Source organism: Sycon ciliatum, chromosome 12 (assembly GCF_964019385.1).
Source record: "Sycon ciliatum chromosome 12, ocSycCili1.1, whole genome shotgun sequence".
NCBI classification, from domain to species: Eukaryota; Metazoa; Porifera; class Calcarea; order Leucosolenida; family Sycettidae; genus Sycon; species Sycon ciliatum.
In genome coordinates this window covers 11602132-11620470 of record NC_088654.1, presented here as the reverse complement: position 1 = coordinate 11620470, position 18339 = coordinate 11602132, and the positions used below count along the sequence as shown (strand labels likewise).

General features: G+C 47.5%; 1 protein-coding gene across 2 annotated transcripts in view; it reads left to right on the top strand.

Moving 5' to 3' along the window:
• The window catches only part of LOC135828185 (NPC intracellular cholesterol transporter 1-like), a 29628-nt gene extending 12530 nt beyond the window's left edge, over window positions 1-17098 (top strand). For both annotated transcript variants that reach the window (XM_065340630.1, XM_065340631.1), the window contains exons 9-29: window positions 502-708; window positions 1148-1214; window positions 2110-2244; window positions 2539-2721; window positions 3026-3140; window positions 3627-3706; window positions 4357-4404; window positions 4892-5035; window positions 5675-5764; window positions 6656-6766; window positions 7265-7338; window positions 8027-8145; window positions 9153-9288; window positions 9874-9947; window positions 10176-10302; window positions 11142-11215; window positions 11848-12005; window positions 12890-13003; window positions 14467-14541; window positions 15336-15423; window positions 16053-17098. In XM_065340630.1, the coding sequence (XP_065196702.1) occupies window positions 502-708; window positions 1148-1214; window positions 2110-2244; window positions 2539-2721; window positions 3026-3140; window positions 3627-3706; window positions 4357-4404; window positions 4892-5035; window positions 5675-5764; window positions 6656-6766; window positions 7265-7338; window positions 8027-8145; window positions 9153-9288; window positions 9874-9947; window positions 10176-10302; window positions 11142-11215; window positions 11848-12005; window positions 12890-13003; window positions 14467-14541; window positions 15336-15423; window positions 16053-16132 (2299 nt within the window). In that variant the 3' untranslated portion in view covers window positions 16133-17098. The remainder of the gene's footprint in view (window positions 1-501; window positions 709-1147; window positions 1215-2109; window positions 2245-2538; window positions 2722-3025; window positions 3141-3626; window positions 3707-4356; window positions 4405-4891; window positions 5036-5674; window positions 5765-6655; window positions 6767-7264; window positions 7339-8026; window positions 8146-9152; window positions 9289-9873; window positions 9948-10175; window positions 10303-11141; window positions 11216-11847; window positions 12006-12889; window positions 13004-14466; window positions 14542-15335; window positions 15424-16052) is intronic.
• Window positions 17099-18339: the final 1241 nt, after the last annotated feature.

Genomic DNA, 18339 nt, shown 5'->3' with positions numbered 1-18339 from the left:
TCCTGCACATATGCGGCCGTGCAACCCCTAGAAGGGGGCCAGCTATGCTCCTGATAAGGGTGCGTGCGAGTGTGAGCGATAGTTTGCTATCTTCAATACACCATGCTATTGGTCCTGTGCTGTCCTGTTGACCCACTGCTGTAAAAGTTATGTGCTCCCATTGCGGGACGAGGGAGAGGAGCACACACGCCGGTGCCGCGTCAGGTCCCTGGACTGCCGAAATCTCCGGGAGCTATGCTGACACACACACACACACACGCACACACACACACACACACACACACACACACACACACACACACACACACACACACACACACTCTCTCTCTCTCTCTCTCTCTCTCTCTCTAACTCTCTCGCTTCACTTAACGCCGTGAAGTTTATGAAGCAGTGCACTCAAAATCTCACAGGTTTTGCATTGGCACGAACATACAATCAACTAAGCCCACACTTAACATTATCCGTATACCACGTTCTAATATACTCTGCCCGTATACACAGAGCGCCGTTCGACACGAACAGCCAGAACGCCGACGGCCTAAACATCTCCTGCATGGCGGACTATTCGGGTCCCGCCATGGCCAACGTGGTCCTGGGGGGATACCCCGGAGATGCTTACACCAACGCCACCGCTTTGCTAGTCACGTTCGTTGTCAATAATCATGTCAACGAGGAAGAGAACAAGATGGCAGAGGCGTGGGAAAAACGGTGAGGTCCAGTGTGTGTTGTGTTGATGATAGTGACGGTTAGCGATGAGGAGCAGTACGGGTTTATGAAATTTTTAAACGTCCTTGTTGCATCTATGTAGGCGTGGTTGGAAAGGGTGTGTGTGTGTGGGGGGGGGGGGGGGGTGCGTGTGTGCCTGCTTGCGTGCGTGCGCATGCGTGTGCGTGTGTGTGGTACATGGTGTATGTGTGTGTGTGCGCGTGCGTGCATGTGTGCGTGCGTGTTTTTTTTAATTCTTTATTCTCACGATGGCACCATCGCCAATAAGAGATACGTGTTTGTGTGTGTATTGTGTTGGCTTGTTCTTTATGCATGCGTACATTGACATATCTGGGCATACATGACTATTTGTCTGCATACACTGTATGATTGTACTCGTATCCGTGGTGATTTCCCTTGCCCTCTACTCATTATTGTACAGTTTCCTAGATTTCATTCTGTACGAGTATGAGAACAGTTTGGACCTGTCCATCGCTGTCAATGCTCAGGTGAGCGCTTACACTTGCATCTGTGCATGTGTGTTTGTGCGTGTGTACACGTGTGTGTGTGTGTGCGTGCTTGTGCGTTTGCACATGTGTTTGTGCACGTGCACGTGTGTGTGTCTCATGTGCGACGTTCGGCCAGCGATTGACTACAGAGGGTATTTCTGATGAGCACTTGATAATGCTGTACAGTGGAGATTGGCTATAACGGCACCCCTTCGGGAGAGAACACAATGTCACTATATTCGATCTGTCACTAAACCCGATCTTCACAAAGGACTTACTAAACAACTTGGGCAACATAATTGTGTCGCTAAACTCAATCTGTCGTTATATGCAAGGTCGTTATATCCGTTCTCCACTGCAATTTCAGTGCTTCCTTCAAACTTGGTTCTTTTCTTCGGTTTGTGATGGTGTCGGCTGCTGCTGCTGATCAGTGTTCCCTTTTCAACTTTGTTCTTCTTCTGTTTATGTCGGTGTTACATGCATGTACATACACTGCAATCAAAGTGACGTAAAGGATATCATCCGAATGTGACAAAGCAAACGGATATTCGAATACTCGGTATATCCGTTTCATCACTACTTGATATGATATCTTTGCAGTGCTCCGTTCAAACTTGGTTCTTTTCCGCTTTGTGATGGTGTTGCCTGTTGTTGCCTGCTGGTGTTGGTGGTGGTGGTGCTCGTGGTGGGTTGTGGTGGTGCTGCTGCTGCTGGTGCTGCTGCTGGTGCTGGTGCTGGTGCTGGTGGTGCTCGTGGTGCTCGTGGTGCTGGTGCTGCTGCTGGTGCTGCCGGTGGTGCTGGTGGTGGTGTTGTTGCTACTCCTATTGCTACTGGTGCTGCTGCTGGTGCTGCCGGTGGTGCTGGTGGTGCTGCTGCTGGTGTGTTGTTCACACAGCGCTCCATCGAGGACGAGGTGAACCGAGAGAGCGCGGCGGACGAGATGACGATAGCCATCAGCTACCTGCTCATGTTCTGTTACATTGGCTTCACGCTCGGCCAATACAGTCTCACCTATCCCGCCAGGAATCTTGTAAGTCTGGGACAGCAGCCAAGCTGCACTGGATCCTGTCACCTGAGATACATGATGATCGTTGTAGTTGTATTGTATTCCAGACTTGAAATCGGATGATAAGCCTTCTTTGACTTAGCAGTGAAGTCCTTATTTTACGAATTGTATGAAGGTGTATCAATGCATCAAGTCAACTTATTACAACTCGTGTTGGTGTAAGACCCGCATTATAGCGGAATACGTTTTCCGCACACTAAGTGACAAAAACACGCCATTCCGTTCCTTTGTGTGCCGCTTGTGTGCGCTGTGTTACAGATCGACTCCAAGGCTCTCATTGGCCTGAGCGGTGTGCTGATCGTCTTGTGTGCGGTGGGCGCATCGCTTGGTTTCTTTGCCTACCTCGGTGTCCCGGCCACGTTGATCATCGTCGAAGTAGTGCCTTTCCTGGTTCTGGCCGTTGGCGTTGATAATATCTGCATCCTCGTGCAGTCTCATCAGGTATGCTGCCGGCGTGATATCTGTAATCCACCTTGCTGAAATCAGAATAGTGAGAAGACTCCAAATTTGCAGAGCATTGCAGCTTAGAGAGCGCTGTGGGGGCAGACGTGCATTGACCGCCATTTCACCTGGTGTGTTTCACCATCACCTCTCTAATATTGTTTTAACCTGTGCAAGTTGTTTTCTCTGAACCGTTAGATGAACTGGACTTGGTTGGTTTTGACTGTGTGTGCAATTGCAGTGAAAGACTGGTGTGGAAGGTGTTAATTAAAGAGATGACTTTGTGTCTGCTTTGTGTTTACAGAGAGATGAGAAGCGGGACGGCGAGACGGACATTGAACAGTTCGGTCGCATCGTCGGCGAGGTGGCACCCAGCATGCTGCTGACAGGTGTCAGTGAATCCACGGCATTCTTCCTGGGTTAGTAGGCGCATGCGAACATGTTGTTGCATAGACTGCTGGAGTTATCACGTGCGTGGCTTGCAGGTGTACCAGCACACTCATGTACACTGTTGCCTTGTTGAAACCGAACCCTCGCGTCTTTTGGAGATGTCTCTCCGCCTCTCGTGTTTGTAAAAGACACCTGCTAATGTGTGTCTTGTCTCTCCGTCTGTTCGTCCGTCTGCCTGTCTGTTTTCCACTGGATCACTCCAGTTTTCTGTTTTTGTCTAGCTGCAGTCAAAGCAGCTTGGTTTGCAAGTACAGAATGAGCTATGGCAGGCTTAGTGCATATCAAAGTACAGTGAAACCTTTTTTAAGACGACCGCTCAAGGGTCCTTCAAAATGTGGTCTCTGTTACCAGGTGGTCTCTTTTATCCAGGGACATTTCACTGGAAATAGCATCCCTTGGTCGTGGTTGCAGTGTATTGAGGTGTCCTGTATTGTCGTGTTGGTGCATGCATACAGGTGCTCTGTCCACCATGCCAGCAGTACGCACGTTCTCCCTCTACGCCGGCATGGCCGTGTTCGTCAACTTCCTTCTGCAGGTTAGTCCCGGGTGTGCACTGCTCGTCTTCGTCTTTGCGTCTTACCAATTTGTAACCTAGGCTAACGTTGAACCCCGCCACCATCTGATCTTTGTAATGATCCTCTTCTTCTTGAGTTACTATTGGTTGGAATGAGCTGAAAGGCAACGGGAGAGGAAAGTAATGTTATTGTACGAACTTGGAAGAAGCGACATTAGCCTTGACTGATAGCATAGTGGAATGAAATTCGTGTAGGTGCTGTATTGTGATGTCCAGATATCTAGAAAGAATGTGCATAGTTCTGGGTTTCTGGTTTTTCAGTAGTCCTACCCAGACCTCTTCTTTTTCTTTTCATCATAGCCTAGGATCTGTAGCATCATTCATGATCCACAGCATGAAGGCAGGCCTGTACCGATGGTGAAGTAAAATACAGATAACATAACATAACCCTCCAACGCATGAGAAATGTGTTAGTGGTGGCAATGTATTTCATGAAAGTATGTATTGATCGATGTCCGTGTTTTTGTCCTTGTGCGTGGGTGTATGCATTCACATGCGTGCGTGTGTGCGTGTGCATGTGTGTATGGGTGTGTGGGTGTGCGCCCGTGCACACTCGTGTGCGTGTGTATGTGTGTGTGTGTGCACGTACCTGTGTGTGCGTATGAGAACAGATCACCTGTTTCCTGGCACTGATGTCCCTGGACATGAGAAGACAGAGGGTGAGTAGCATGCACATGTCTAGGTGGATAATGCTTAGCTGAAACTGGATGAGGGTTTAGAATCCAACAGCATGCCCAGTTGTTCAGTTCTTCTTTGTATACTCTTGCCGCAAGCATGGCAATGCTCACATGGACCCTGCAATGTAGTCACAAGTTTAAAAGTCTCTCTGTGTGGTGGCGAAGTCATGGAGCACAAAAAGCCGATTGTAAGTACCATTTGGTCTGTAGACATATATTTGAATTCTTGTTGATATCCAGCACCTCAGATTTAGGTTTGTATTAGGGACAACAGTATGAAAGGTGTTGCGACATCAGCGGTGATTAGCGAAGAATGAGTCTGCTCCGAACGTCGGAGCTCGCGCTTCCTGCCGACTGACTGAAGTTAGTCAATTACTGCAATGGAGGTTTGTAGAATTGTAACAACACGGTTGAATGTACTGTCTGCTGTGCTGTGTTGTGTGTTGTGTTGTGCTGTACTGGTGTGTAGAGCAATCGCCTGGATGTGTTCTGCTGCGTACCGCTCAGCAAGAAGCACACCGGAGAGCTGCAGGCCAGCGGTGGCCTGATCTTCACCTTCATGCAGGACATGTACTCGCACTTCCTCATGCTCTTCCCGGTGCGCGTCTGTACGGTGAGTGTGTTCGATATTTGCCCACATAGATAGATTTTGAATCCAGTCATGAATCGCCTCTGGCTATTCTCATCACTCCATGTGGATAGGATGAATCAAATAGGAACAATTCCAGGGCTCGTGGCATGAAAATCGAACAACTTGAATGCATGCGAATGGATTCATGAATCGATTCAAGTGCGTAATCGAACACACTCACTGTTGCCACTGCTGCATGTTCTGGTCTGGGCAGGGTGAGGTGGATAGCTGGGATTGCGGCGGCCAAGTTTCGACCAGAAATACTTCCATTCCGAAATATAATCAAATAAGGAAGGCCAGTAGCTTACACATTATGGTGACATTCAACGACCTGGCACTTAGCTCTATCTGAAATATGATCGTTTTGGTATTTCCTGGGGTGGCACTGGTTGCGATGGCAAATGTACACTATGTAGTGTCCACTGGTGCTCCAGGAAAACATGCAGTGTGTTTATATACATGAATGCTTCTGTGTTGCCTGTGCTGTGTTCCGACTCTGCTGTCGGTGCTGTTTTGTCAGGGCCGGTCGTTTATGAGTGCCTGTGCCGTGCTTTGGGTCTGTCATTAATGAATGCCGCTGTGTTGCGCCTGTACTGTGTTCTTTCGCTGTCCGCACGACAGATGATCTTCTTCACGCTAATCTTCTTCGGCAGTCTGACGCGCATTCCGCATCTCGACGTCGGCTTGGATCAGACGCTCGCATTGCCAAAGGTGCGGTAAAGTGCCGCCTGCTGCCCATGTTTGCTATTTCTCCTGGCCTGCACTCCGTGGCTCTTTGACTTTGAGTTTGATTGTATTCACAACCCCCAGCTGGCCCCTCACTGTCACTATGGACTGTAGTCACGGTGAGGGGCCAGAAATTCAGCCAGGTTTTACGAAATTAGGCCAGGTATGCCATGGCAATATATATGGAGAAGCGGACCCCAAACCCAGATTTTCGAGATTTAAAGTGGGTTTTGATCCTCAATTCGACCCAAATCGGACTTTCAAAAGCGAGCGGGACTGCTTCCGATGAATGGACTGTCATGCTTTGAACTTTGTACTGTAAGACATGTTATTATAACGAGTCGCAAATTTAACGATTGTCCAAAATTCATAGGTTAACGAGAAGATATGTTAACGATCTTGCAGTATTCTGCCATATCCACACACAGCATATATGAAGCAGTACGGCCTCAACGGATCTTATTATAACGAAGAAATGTCATCCGTTAAAAACGTTAGATTTGCTTCCTCGTTATATATACATGTCTTACAGTATATGATATTCGTTAGCTGAGGGAGCTGAAAAGGGGAAAGTCTGGAGACGAAAGTGACTGTCACCAGTGGGACTGGAACCAGGGACCTTCGCTCTCTGTATTTACCTGGCCGGCAACATTGAGCAGTTGTGTATTCTGAATGTGATGCGTGCTTTTATTTCGATTGGCATTGTTTTCGAAAGAATGCGAAGAGGCCAGTGTGCCTGATCCTTGTGCAAGCCGTGTATATTATATTGTTTTCAAAACCTGCAGAAGAAGCATTTTGGAAGCAGGCGATGTCTACAGGCAATGACTTTGCTGCATGATTGTATTGTTTGTGTTCTCTCTTCGCCGTTCCGTGTAGGATTCCTACCTTCTGAAATACTTCCATGAGATGAACGAAGTGTTTCGTGTCGGTTCGCCTGTCTACTTTGTCGTCAAGGACGGCTTCGACTATGCCGAAGATGTGGACAAGGTAGGGTGCAGCATGTCATTGTCTTTTCTAATGGAGTCGGGTTGCTGTTGGAAGCAGGGAAGCTGTGTTTTGGGGGGGGGGGGGCTGAGGTGTGTGTGTGGGGGGGGGGGGGGCTGAGGTGTGTGTGTGTGGGGGGGGGGGGGGGGATACATGGGAAGAAGGGAAGGGGTTGAGACTTGAGAGTGATTACACGTTTGGACATACATGTATATTCCGCTTTATGGAGTGTGTTACTGTGAGATTTCATCCCCCCCCCCCTCAACAGGATGTCTTTGGACAAGCCTCCAAAGCTGATGGCCACAAGTCTGTCATTGGACGTACTGGTTATCGACGTTCCTCTTTTGTTGTCTCTGTGCTTGCGTTTGTGTTTGTGTGTGTGTTTGTGTGTGCATGCCGTTTTGTGTGTGTGCTTGCCTATGTGTCTGCATGAACGCATGTGTGCGTGTGTTTTGTGTGTGTGTGTGTGTGTGTGTGTGTGTGTGTGTGTGTGTGTATTAGATCTGTACAACGTCCGGCTGCAGTCCCTACTCGCTGGGAGCTCAACTCAGCATGGCCTCCAAACAATCTAACTAGTGAGAACACAACAAGAGGCGTGTGCAACTGAATTGTGCATTGGTGCGACCAATCTTTAATAATGATAATAATAAAGATAATAATAAAAGTGCCATGTCTCCCAAATAATGGGTTCCACGCATCCGTCAACTGTTTCATCGTGAAATAGATTGCAGCAGGAAGAATAGCGTACGGAAAACAATCTTTGATAGAGAGACCACGAATGGCATGTCCGCCTTGGTAATGCCTTGTTTTCGGATGTGCTGTGTTGTGGGAATGGTCGTGTGCACCCAAACTCCCTTCTTGAGAACGAGAAAGCGACAAAGCCTCAAGACTTCTTGTGGCCTGTCAACAAAATCATAGTACAGTGCTGACAACTGAAATCCGACCCCCCCCCCCCTAGCGGTGCGCTAGCCGCGTTAGCGATTCGTACGAGACGCTAGGGGGGGTCAGATTTCAGTTGGCAGCGCTGTACTTTGTGTGCCTCTGCACAGTACACGTTATGTTTGCCTAACCCTGTACCAAACGGAATCCTGTATTGAGCGGACAACTGGCGTACTGTGGATCGAACTTGCGTGCCTGGATCAAGCGGAATCCGTTCGTATCAGGACAGTTTCCGCTGCACGAAGGGCGTCCGAATAGGCCAGGTTTGACTGCACCTTCTTGCGCTGACATCCAGTCTTTGTGTTGTATTTGCCATGCGCACAGTACCCGGTTAGCAACGTCCGCATCGTCCTGGGTCAATGACTATCTGCAGTGGATATCGCCGTCCGTCAGCTGCTGTCGGCTGGTCGAGGGTAACTACACCGAGTTCTGCAATGCTTCTGGTAAGCTGGTACAATGCCTGGTGTGTGTGTGTGTGTGTGTGTGTGTTTTTGTGTGCGTGTGTGTGTGTGTGTGTGCGTGCACGCATGTGTGTGTGTGTGTGTGTGTGTGTGTGTGTGTATGTGTGTGTGTGTGTGTGCGTGCGTGCGTACGTGTGTGGGTGCATGTGTGCCTGGCTGTAGGATGGGACACATACATTATGTGTTTGTACCACATTCCGACTGCCTCTTCTATTCTGCCCAACCAGCTATGCGTTATAGTTTATACATTTGCTCTGACACACAGCACAAACACACAACACAAACACACAACACCAACACACAACACAAACACACAACACAAACACACAACACAAACACACAACACAAACACACAACACAAACACACAACACAAACACACAACACAAACACACAACACAAACACACAACACAAACACACAACACCAACACACAACACAAACACACAACACAAACACACAACACAAACACACAACACAAACACACAACACAAACACACAACACAAACACACAACACAAACACACAACACAAACACACAACACAAACACACAACACAAACACACAACACAAACACACAACACCAACACACAACACAAACACACAACACAAACACACCACACAAACACACAACACAAACACACAGCACAAACACACCACACAAACACACCACACAAACACACAACACAAACACACAACACAAACACACAACACAAACACACAGCACAAACACACAACACAAACACACAACACAAACACACAACACAAACACACCACACAAACACACCACACAAACACACAGCACAAACACACAACACAAACACACCACACAAACACACAGCACAAACACACCACACAAACACACAGCACAAACACACCACACAAACACACCACACAAACACACACCACACAAACACACAGCACACCAACCCACAGCACAAACATGTTGTTCAGTTCTCCAACACTGTTTTCTCATCTCTTTAACTGGTGCAGTGACGCCGGAAGAAGCAACGTGCACACCTTGTCTCAAGCCATCGGACGTGGCGACCGGACATCCGGACAAGGAGATCTTCATGAAGTTCATGAACAAGTTCTTGGCTGACATCCCCGGCAAGGACTGCGCTAAAGGGTGAGTGAAGTGATGCCGGCGTTCTACGGTCCGATCGTATTGAAGATGGGCTCCGACTCTGGCGAGATCCTGTAATCTTTTGGTGATTTCATCGTACACGGTGCAGTGCCACAGAATTTGAAGTGTGAATAAAGTTTCGAAAAAACAGGTACCTCAACTGAGGTTCAAGCCGCACAATGTATTGGTGCAAGTGGATTGAAGAGGCCTGGATTTTCATGGTTTTTCCTAATTCTGTGCTTTTGGGGCAACGCCTAGCCTAAATACTAGTCTTGTTGCAGCTTGCTTTTGGAGAAGTAGACTTCAGAATCACAATTGGAAGAATATTGAGTATTCCATAATTATGGGATTGCAAACCAGTTCTTTCAAAAACTTCAAGTTTGACCTATTTATTGCAAAAAGCCAGAAGTTCATCTTTTTAAGATGGATTATAGGGTAGATTTGTACAGCTGTACTGCGCTATGGCGATGTTGTCCTGTCCTGAAGGACGCTTACATTTTGAAGACCCCAGGCCTTGTGCATTGCATTGTAGCTTTGTGTTTTCGTTAATTAATGCTGTTACCGTTGTGTTTCTGTTGGTCGTTGCAGAGGAAAGGCAGCATACAACGCTGCGGTGAACCGGACTCCGAGTGACATCAACTCCCCGGTGGAAACAGTGCGCTGTAAGCTGTAGACGAGTATCTGTATTGTTGTTTGTGTCAATCCACTCTGGATTATTTGTGGGGTTTGAAATGTGCAATTGTGCTCAAAGGTGTAGTGTCCCTGTATGTGATTGCGTGCTGACCTTTTTGTGTGTGTTTGTGCCCGCAAGATTTATCAATGTCCGTGTGTTCCATGCACTCACATGTATTCTGTACGTTCTGCGTATTTGTGTGTGTGGCCGTATACAGCCAGCTACTTCATGGCGTACCACTCGGTGTGCCAGACATCACAGGATTACACTCAGGCTCTGAAGCAGGCGCGGCGAATTGCCGCAAACATCTCCACAACTCTCGGCGTGGAAGTCTTCGCCTACAGGTGAGTCAGTGCGGTTGCAAAAAAAACAAAGGGCGATGACGTTGTGTTTTGGTCAATGCGACATCCCGCTGTTCGTAAATCGTAATGAGACAGCATCGTTTTGTGAGTGTGAAATGGCCTCGTTCCGCCAGAAGATCAGGCTGGGATAGACCATATACATGTTGCATAGATGAAGGAGTATTAGTAGATTCAGGGAACTTTGTGTATAACGACTGCATAACTCGTTCTCATGTGTTTCTTCTCTTTTTTTACATTTATTACTGGCTCAGTATCCGAGTCTATTATATTAGTTGGCTATTGATATCACATGGAAACAATTTTTGGTGGCTCCAAACACACTGATCTTTTGAAATTGTAAAAAGAGAACAGTTCATTAACATGACTCCTGACCGTAAAATGCATTTCTACGTGGTCAATATCGGTCTGATGGCCGTGAAACGAAGGCACAATACTCTACAAAGGCTAGACATCAATTTGCAATAAAATGAATAAAACTTCACCAAGACAGCCCCGAAGGTCGATTTTCTCAGATATTGGGTGTGTTATTTGTATCAAGGACCTCCAATACATCTAGACTTGGCTGGCCAAAGATATCTAGTATCCATACAAATATTGCCCGAGCTACGCCACTGGATGCCTTATGCTTGTTAACAGTGTCATTTTTTTTTTTTTTTTTTTTACTAACCCAGTGTCATGGTGAATCTCTGGCACGTGGAAATTGTAGTACGTACTCCATGCTAACCCTTAGTCAGGTGTGTGTGTGTACATGTGTGTGTGTGTGTGTGTTTACATGTGCGTGCGGGCATGCGTGTGTGTGTATGTATGCGTTGGCTTCACAGCTACTTCTACGTGTTCTATGAGCAGTACTTGGATCTGGTGCACGAGTCCATGGTCAATTTGGGACTTTGCTGTGGTAAGCATTCTGAACTCGACTGAATCTTGCCTTCAATATTTTCAAACCAGGTACATGTATACCAGGCATGGTGGTGACCTCACAGGAGCAAAACGTCTCTAAACCGGTTGTGTTTCTCAACACGATTGTACTTTAGCCGGTGGTAATGCGAACGTGCGAACTTTACTTTTTCTTTTCCCTTTTCAAACCAACCATCCAGGCGGCTAGAAAGTCACAGTCTCTGAACTATAAAGCGTTCATGATTTCCTCGACTGACTCATGTTCCTACTTACTTTGAGATTAGGCATTGGTGGATGCGAGTTCTGCTCCGAATGGCTTTATAGGCAGACCTTTGAAATGATCTTCTCGCGCTCAGAGTTGTGCGCAGTCCATTGCTCTGTTTTTTTTTTCAAGAAGGTGCACTTTAGCATGCCTGTGTCTGTGAGGGTGTGTATTTTGCATGCCCGTGTGTATGTGTGTGTGTGTGTGTGTGTGTGTGTGTGCGTGCGTGCGTGCATGCGTATGTGTGTGCATTTGCGCGCACGTGACTATCGGCACGCGCTTCAGTGTGGAGTTGTGGTAGCCACTTGATCTTTGATCCTCATGCCTGTTGTTGTTTGGTGTTCTGTGTCTACTCCCAATTACTTATACAGCTGCCATCTTCACCTGGTCGTTCATTCTGATGGGTTTCAGTGTGAGCTCGGCACTCATCACGTTAGTGACGGTCGTCATGATCGTGGTGGACATCATGGGAGTCATGTACTACTGGGGGATCAGCTTCAATGCCATCTCGCTGGTCAACCTCGTCATGGTACGCTGGTGGATACGTGCGGCAGTTTGTTTGTGTGTGTGTGTGTGTGTGTGTGTGTGTGTGTGTGTCCCATATGGTGCAGTGGTATGTGCAGTCGATTTCCAATCAAGAGGTTGCGGGTTCGATTCCCGACGATTATGGTCGCACACGTCTTCCTTCTCTTTCTCGGACTCTTCCTGACTTTTCTTTCTTTCTCCTGGGTGGTTACCAACAGCCAGTGTATGCTGGAGTATGTGGTGTGGTGTGTGTAGAAAAAAAATGGAAAAATGAAAAAATAGGGATTCACTGGCGAGAAAAAGTCACTTCAAACAGCTGTGTGGTGGATACCAGGCTAAAAATAGTGGCGGTCAATTCATCAGCCTTGCAAGGTGTTGAATGGTGTAATCCCAGCACAAGTTGCTATGTCTAACATAGCTGTTCGCTATCATCGCTTCCGCGATGGGCATGTCTGAGGTCTGAGGTGTATGTGTGTGTGTGTGTTTGTCTGCCTGCCTGTCTGCCTGCCTGCCTGCCTGCCTGTCTGTCTGTCTGTCTGTCTGTCTGTTTGTCTGTCTGTCTGTCTGTTTGTCTGTCTGTTTGTCGTTCAGTGTGTACATGTGTGCTTCTGCGTGAGAGAATAAGAGAAAGTGAGTCACGGTGTTAGTGTACAGAGGACACACCAGTGTTTGTCCGTATTTGTGGGACTTAGTAGTGGGAAAAACTCGGAAATAAAAAAATTCACGGTTCGCGTCAGACTCGGCTAGAGGCCGAGTTTTCCGCATCCGTAGTAACGCCACCACCATTTAGGGATCACGTGGTGGGAAGCTGGTGAAAAACATCCTTGTATGGACGTGTGTTGTGTCACGTGATTCCGAACAATACCGTCTTTATTTCTCTGTCTGCAGGCGGTTGGCATCTCTGTTGAGTTCTGTGCCCACATTGTTCGCAAGTTCAGCGTATCCTGCAAGCCGACGCGTATCGAGCGTGCCAAGGACGCCCTTGCACACATGGGCAGCTCGGTAAGTCTTGCCAGCCCCGAAGGGCCAGTCACCGATGGGATTTGGAGACAATGTGGTGCTATCAATAACACCAAGAGTACATAACCCCCCAAGAGTGTGCAACTCCAGCTATGGGTCTGCGACGGCAGAACTTCACAGAACTTCGTGATGAACCCGTACACATTATTTGCACTCTGTGCATGATAGATACAGGGTCGTACGCAACCCAGATTTGGGTACGACTCTCTTGTGGTCACTTTGCACTGTTTGCCAGCATAACCTTTTGGACCATGTCACGTGATGTGAAGTTCTGCTGTCGCAGCACAGCATAGAGGTTGTGCAGGCAGTTGCACACTCTTTAGGTTATGTACTCTTGATAATACGCATTTTCACTGTTCTGCACATCATTCCCCTTCCCCTTTCACTTACTGTATTTTCCAGAGTATATAAGCCGCACCCACCCCCCCCCCCCCATTTTTGCCACGAAATTCGGACATCGACCCAATTTATCATCGTGGATTTGATCATCGGAGTATAAGCCGCACCCCGCAGTCTCTTGGGTGAATGTTGAGTGCTCAAAGTGCGGCTTCTACTGCGGAAAGTAGGGTTCTGTGAATTTGTGTCCACATTGTGACGGATCCTTGTCAGTTGTGTGCCATTTTTTGTCGCGCTCGCTGACTGCATAATATCTGGTTACTCTGGTGGTCAGTCAGTCATAACTCGTAACATTTTTGTCCTTCTCCTTTTCTTCCGTAATATTAGCAGTGAATAGTCTACAGTATGCATCCCAAATCACGAAAACGGGGTACCGTCAAGTTGGTTTGTTGGCTGGTTTCTTTTAATTCGCACAATAAACAGGAACTAGGCCCAGTGATATGAAGGCGAATGCGTAAGCCGCATTTAGAAAAGAAAGGACAGGTATTTGAACGTTACGAAAGAAAACGTATCTGACAGAGGTGTGAAGGGAGTATCAGGGGTGATACGGGGTGGTCGAGGCGTGCTGCTAGAGCCCCATCATTCGCTGAGATTTTATTCCCCTTTGTGGTCGTGTCCTGTCTGTAGGTTGTATATCACTTACATTGTACTCCACGATTTGCACGGTCTGCCAATATTTGTTGGTTTTCGTAATCAAGGTAAACGGTCAGGGGAAGTAAACTGGCTGAAAAGAGAGAAAACGTTGCCTCACCCACCAGGACTCGAGCCCGGGACCTTGTTTGTCATGAGCAGTCAGGGGCGTCGGAAGGTATTTTAGTGTGGTATGGTCAGCCATCTCAGATCTTAAGTACAATGTACTCGTTGGGGAGTGATGGCTGAGCCGAACATTTTGGAAATTTAGAGCCCAAATCAGTGCATTTTATTGATTCACGGCGTACTTGGGGTAAATAGTGGTACGGTCAATACCGTAGCGACCGTACCGTGTGCAACGCCCCTGGCAGTGCTCATGACAGTTCACTTCCATGCTGTGTTGTGTGCTCTACTCTCAGGTGATTAGTGGTATAACTCTCACCAAGTTTGTAGGTATCGTGGTGCTAGCATTTGCCAAGTCACAGCTTTTCCAGGTACGTGTGTGTGTGTGTGTGCGTGTGTGTGCGTGCATGCGTGCGTGTGTGTGTATGTGTGTGTGTGTGTGTGTGTGTGTGTGTGTGTGTGTGTGTGTGTGTGTGTGTGTGTGCGTGTGTTAGTCTCGATAATTCTATTAGATAAATCGCTGTACGTTAAAAATATGGATTAGAAGAACTCCCGCTATTTTGAACAAATAGATGTACAATCGTCCCGTAGAGTCCGTCCTTAAGTAGCCCTAGCCCGTGTTGGGAGATGGCTTGGTGTGTTTCTCCCCAAAGCCATGCTTGACAGTATGGTAACCCAACGCCATTCTTTGGAAGCTCCTTCGCTGCTCCTTGTCTGTTGCCTGGACTGCAATTTTTGTTTGTGTTTTTTACATGTGTGTCTTGTCTTTCTGACCCTCTGTTTCCTTCTCTCTTGTCTGTCTGTGTCTGTCTGTGTCTGTCTCCACCTCTCTCTCTCTCTCTCTCTCTCTCTCTCTCTCTCTCTCTCTCTCTCTCTCTCTCTCTCTCTCTCTCTCTCTCTCTCTCTCTCTCTCTCTCTCTCTCTCTCTCTCTCTCTCTCTCTCTCTCTCTCTCTCTCTCTCTCTCTCTCGCTCTCTGTCTCTCTCTCTGTCTCTCTCTCTCTCTCTCTCTCTCTCTCTCTCTCTCTCTCTCTCTCTCTCTCTCTCTCTCTCTCTCTCTCTCTCTCTCTCACTCACTCTCTTTATCTCTCTCTCTCTCTCTCTCTCTCTCTCTCTCTCTTTCTCTCTCTCTTTCTCTCTCTCTTTCTCTCTCTCTCTCTCCATCAGATCTTCTATTTCCGTATGTACTTGTGTATGGTGTTGTTCGGAGCTACCCACGGCCTCATCTTCCTTCCCGTCCTGCTGAGCTTTGTCGGTAAGTCCAACTCTTTGTAGTCTGCTACTGTATGCCAACGAATATTCGGCCCACATCTATTTCGGCTATATTCGGCCGGGGCATGTTTGACCGAAAGTTTGTTAGGGCAGACATTTTGTTTTGCAAGGTTTCACTGTGACAGTGTATTCAGGCAGCAGTAGTGCGGGCCGAAATTTTAATTTAATGAGCCGAAATGTGTTTTAGCCCTGGGAGGCCGAAATTTATTCGCGCCGAAATTTGTAGACTTGCAGTATGCTCCTTCTTCTAAGACTGTCCAGTTTTCTTTTGTCTTCACGCTGTGGTGGCCCCCACTGGCAATATTGACGTGTTCAATAGTGGTGTACACGTATGAGTGAGTGTGCAGGGTGGACCGAGAAACAGTATGCTCCTTCTTCTACAACTGCTCAGTTTAGCGGTGAGATTGCAGTGAGTATAGCAAGGTAACGCGGGGGAGGAGATGAGTACTACCCTCACTAAGTCGAGCGCATTATACAGGAGCTCTCTAACACCTCCCTCTGATGACCAGAATCAGCTATGGAGAAGAGACGTTTGCAATTTTTTACAGCCGTTTATGTGAATGCAGCCTAGCGTCCGGTATGTCTTTCCGGTTTCTGTATGACCACGTGCAGGTCCCAGGTGCCCGACGGTTAGTTCCGTTCGCTCACAGCTCACAGAGAGGACACCTCTGCTGGGACACAGAGCCCAATAGGCACACACAGTCATCGCCGCTGAGCTTTGGTGGTGGCTGCGGAAATCGAAGTCCTACCCAGCTGGTGCCGTCGAAATGCCGTCGCTTTTTTGGGACGTGTTTCGACGTGGCGGGAGACCACTCATAGCAACAGCACCAAATATCTCATCTCTCTCCCTCTCTCTCGTGTTGAGTGATGCTCTGCGGAACTGGCAAAGTGTCGCGCTTTGACTGAGGCCCTCTCACGTGAGGACGTTGGAACCTTGTATACGCTCCTGAATATATTATGCTATTATGCTTTCGTGTATATACTACTGAGCTAATCCCATCCCTTGGAGAATTTTATTTCAAGCTTGCAGAAGTCTCTCTAACTGAGTCTGACCTGAACCCTGACCATTTTGTTTGTTGCTTTACTACCATGAATCGAATTATCATCCGCGCTATTTGTTTTTTTACCGCTCCCCTCTACGATAGGTGCGCCTGTCCGCAACAATTTCATTGGCATTATCCTGGCTCACATCCTTTTCGCGCATATTTACACAATGCCGCTGCTTGATTTTCATGTACGTATGGCTCGCACCGGGCCTATCACTGTCGTATCCGAGAAGGAAGATGAAGAAATTCTTTACTCTTGAGAATCTTGTCGCCTGCTTTTTTCTGCCGTTGCTGTCGGTTTGCTAATCTTTTCGTGTCATCACGCATACTCGCATAGCATTAGTTCAACTGCTACTTTAGGGTGGGCATGGATTTCATTATGGTTGTGTGTATGCTTTGTAGTGCCACCATTAAAATTAATTTTTGTTCCGATCCCTAGTCCCCTGACAGAAGCTCAGTACCCGCTTCTGTGGTGTTGTCAATCTGTCCTCTACACCTGCACCGTTTCTACCCAGTGTATCCATTTTTAAAGTCATCTATTTACAACTCTTGCCTGGCTTTTGTTTTACAGTAATTTTGTATTACCCCAATGAACTTAGAATTTGACACGTATACAGAAGAGAATGGACGCACAGCGGGAAGAAGGCAAATGGAGCAGAAAGGCGTTTGTATTCCTTTTGACTACTAGTACTACTAGTACTACTACTGTACTAGTATCTAAATCTAAGAATGGCCCCATAGTGTGTGAGTCAGCGCACACTTTCCATGTGGTTGTTACGTGTATGCCCATATGCCAGTGCATGCACTACACTTGTACTTGTAGTGCTAGTGGTGCTCTGGTGAAGGTGCTTGTCTGCGACCCGAGAGGTCACGGGTTCGAGGGTTCGAGCCCCGCAGTCGACTACCGGTACATGACATGATTGTACTGTACTGTAGTCGCACATCTGACTGCAAAATCCCCACGACACAGCTCACCACTGACACCAGATCAAGTAAAGGTGTGGGTTCTCTTCACTCAGTACAGTCGAATCGAGCGAGCTTCAACTCCCGGTGCCGAAAGGCGGGCTCACGCCCCTACGTAGATCTACATGGCTACTTCCCCGGCCCCTTGTCTAACTCCCAAAACGAAAATAAATAATGATAGTAGCCTCTGGCCGAAATTTAAAAAAAGTGCTTCGTGAAAGCTCGCTGACAAAGGCAAATCTCCTATCCGGGTCCGTGTTATTGGGTCAAGCTACCTCAGTTTCCAGTCTGCTTTGTTATAGGAATGAATCGTCTATGCCACACTTTCCTGGTGTACCAGCCCGCTATGTTCTGATGTACCAGCCCGCTATGTTCTGATGTACCAGCCCGCTATGCTGTCCCTGCGGGAATTTGCGGAAAAAATCCTCGAAAACTTGCGCAAGAAAGTGCGGCAGAAAACAACAAAAAATGCGGCGAAAAGTGCGGAACTTGCCAGGAACTCGCGGAATTATTGGCAGAAAATTGCGGATTTGGGCCAAATCACGAAATTTGTTGTATCCTTAGAATGGCTATTTGCGTACTGTGGAAATAACCTACGAGCAGGATCATGGAAAGCACTGTATACTGCGTGAAAAGTGCAGAAAAATGTCAAAAGAAGTGCAGAAAATAACAAAAAACGCGGGAAATCGCGGATTTTTCAGAAAATCGCGGGTTTGGGCCAAAATCGCGAAATTTGTTGCGTCCGTGGAATCGCGATTTCCTGGAGGGACAGGCTATGTCACATACCGCTAGACGTGTATCAACTAGGCGCCCATGGATGAACTGCATGCATGATGGCGGTACTGCCAGTGCACCGGTGATGCTGGTGGTGAGAAGGAGAGCTCTTTTTA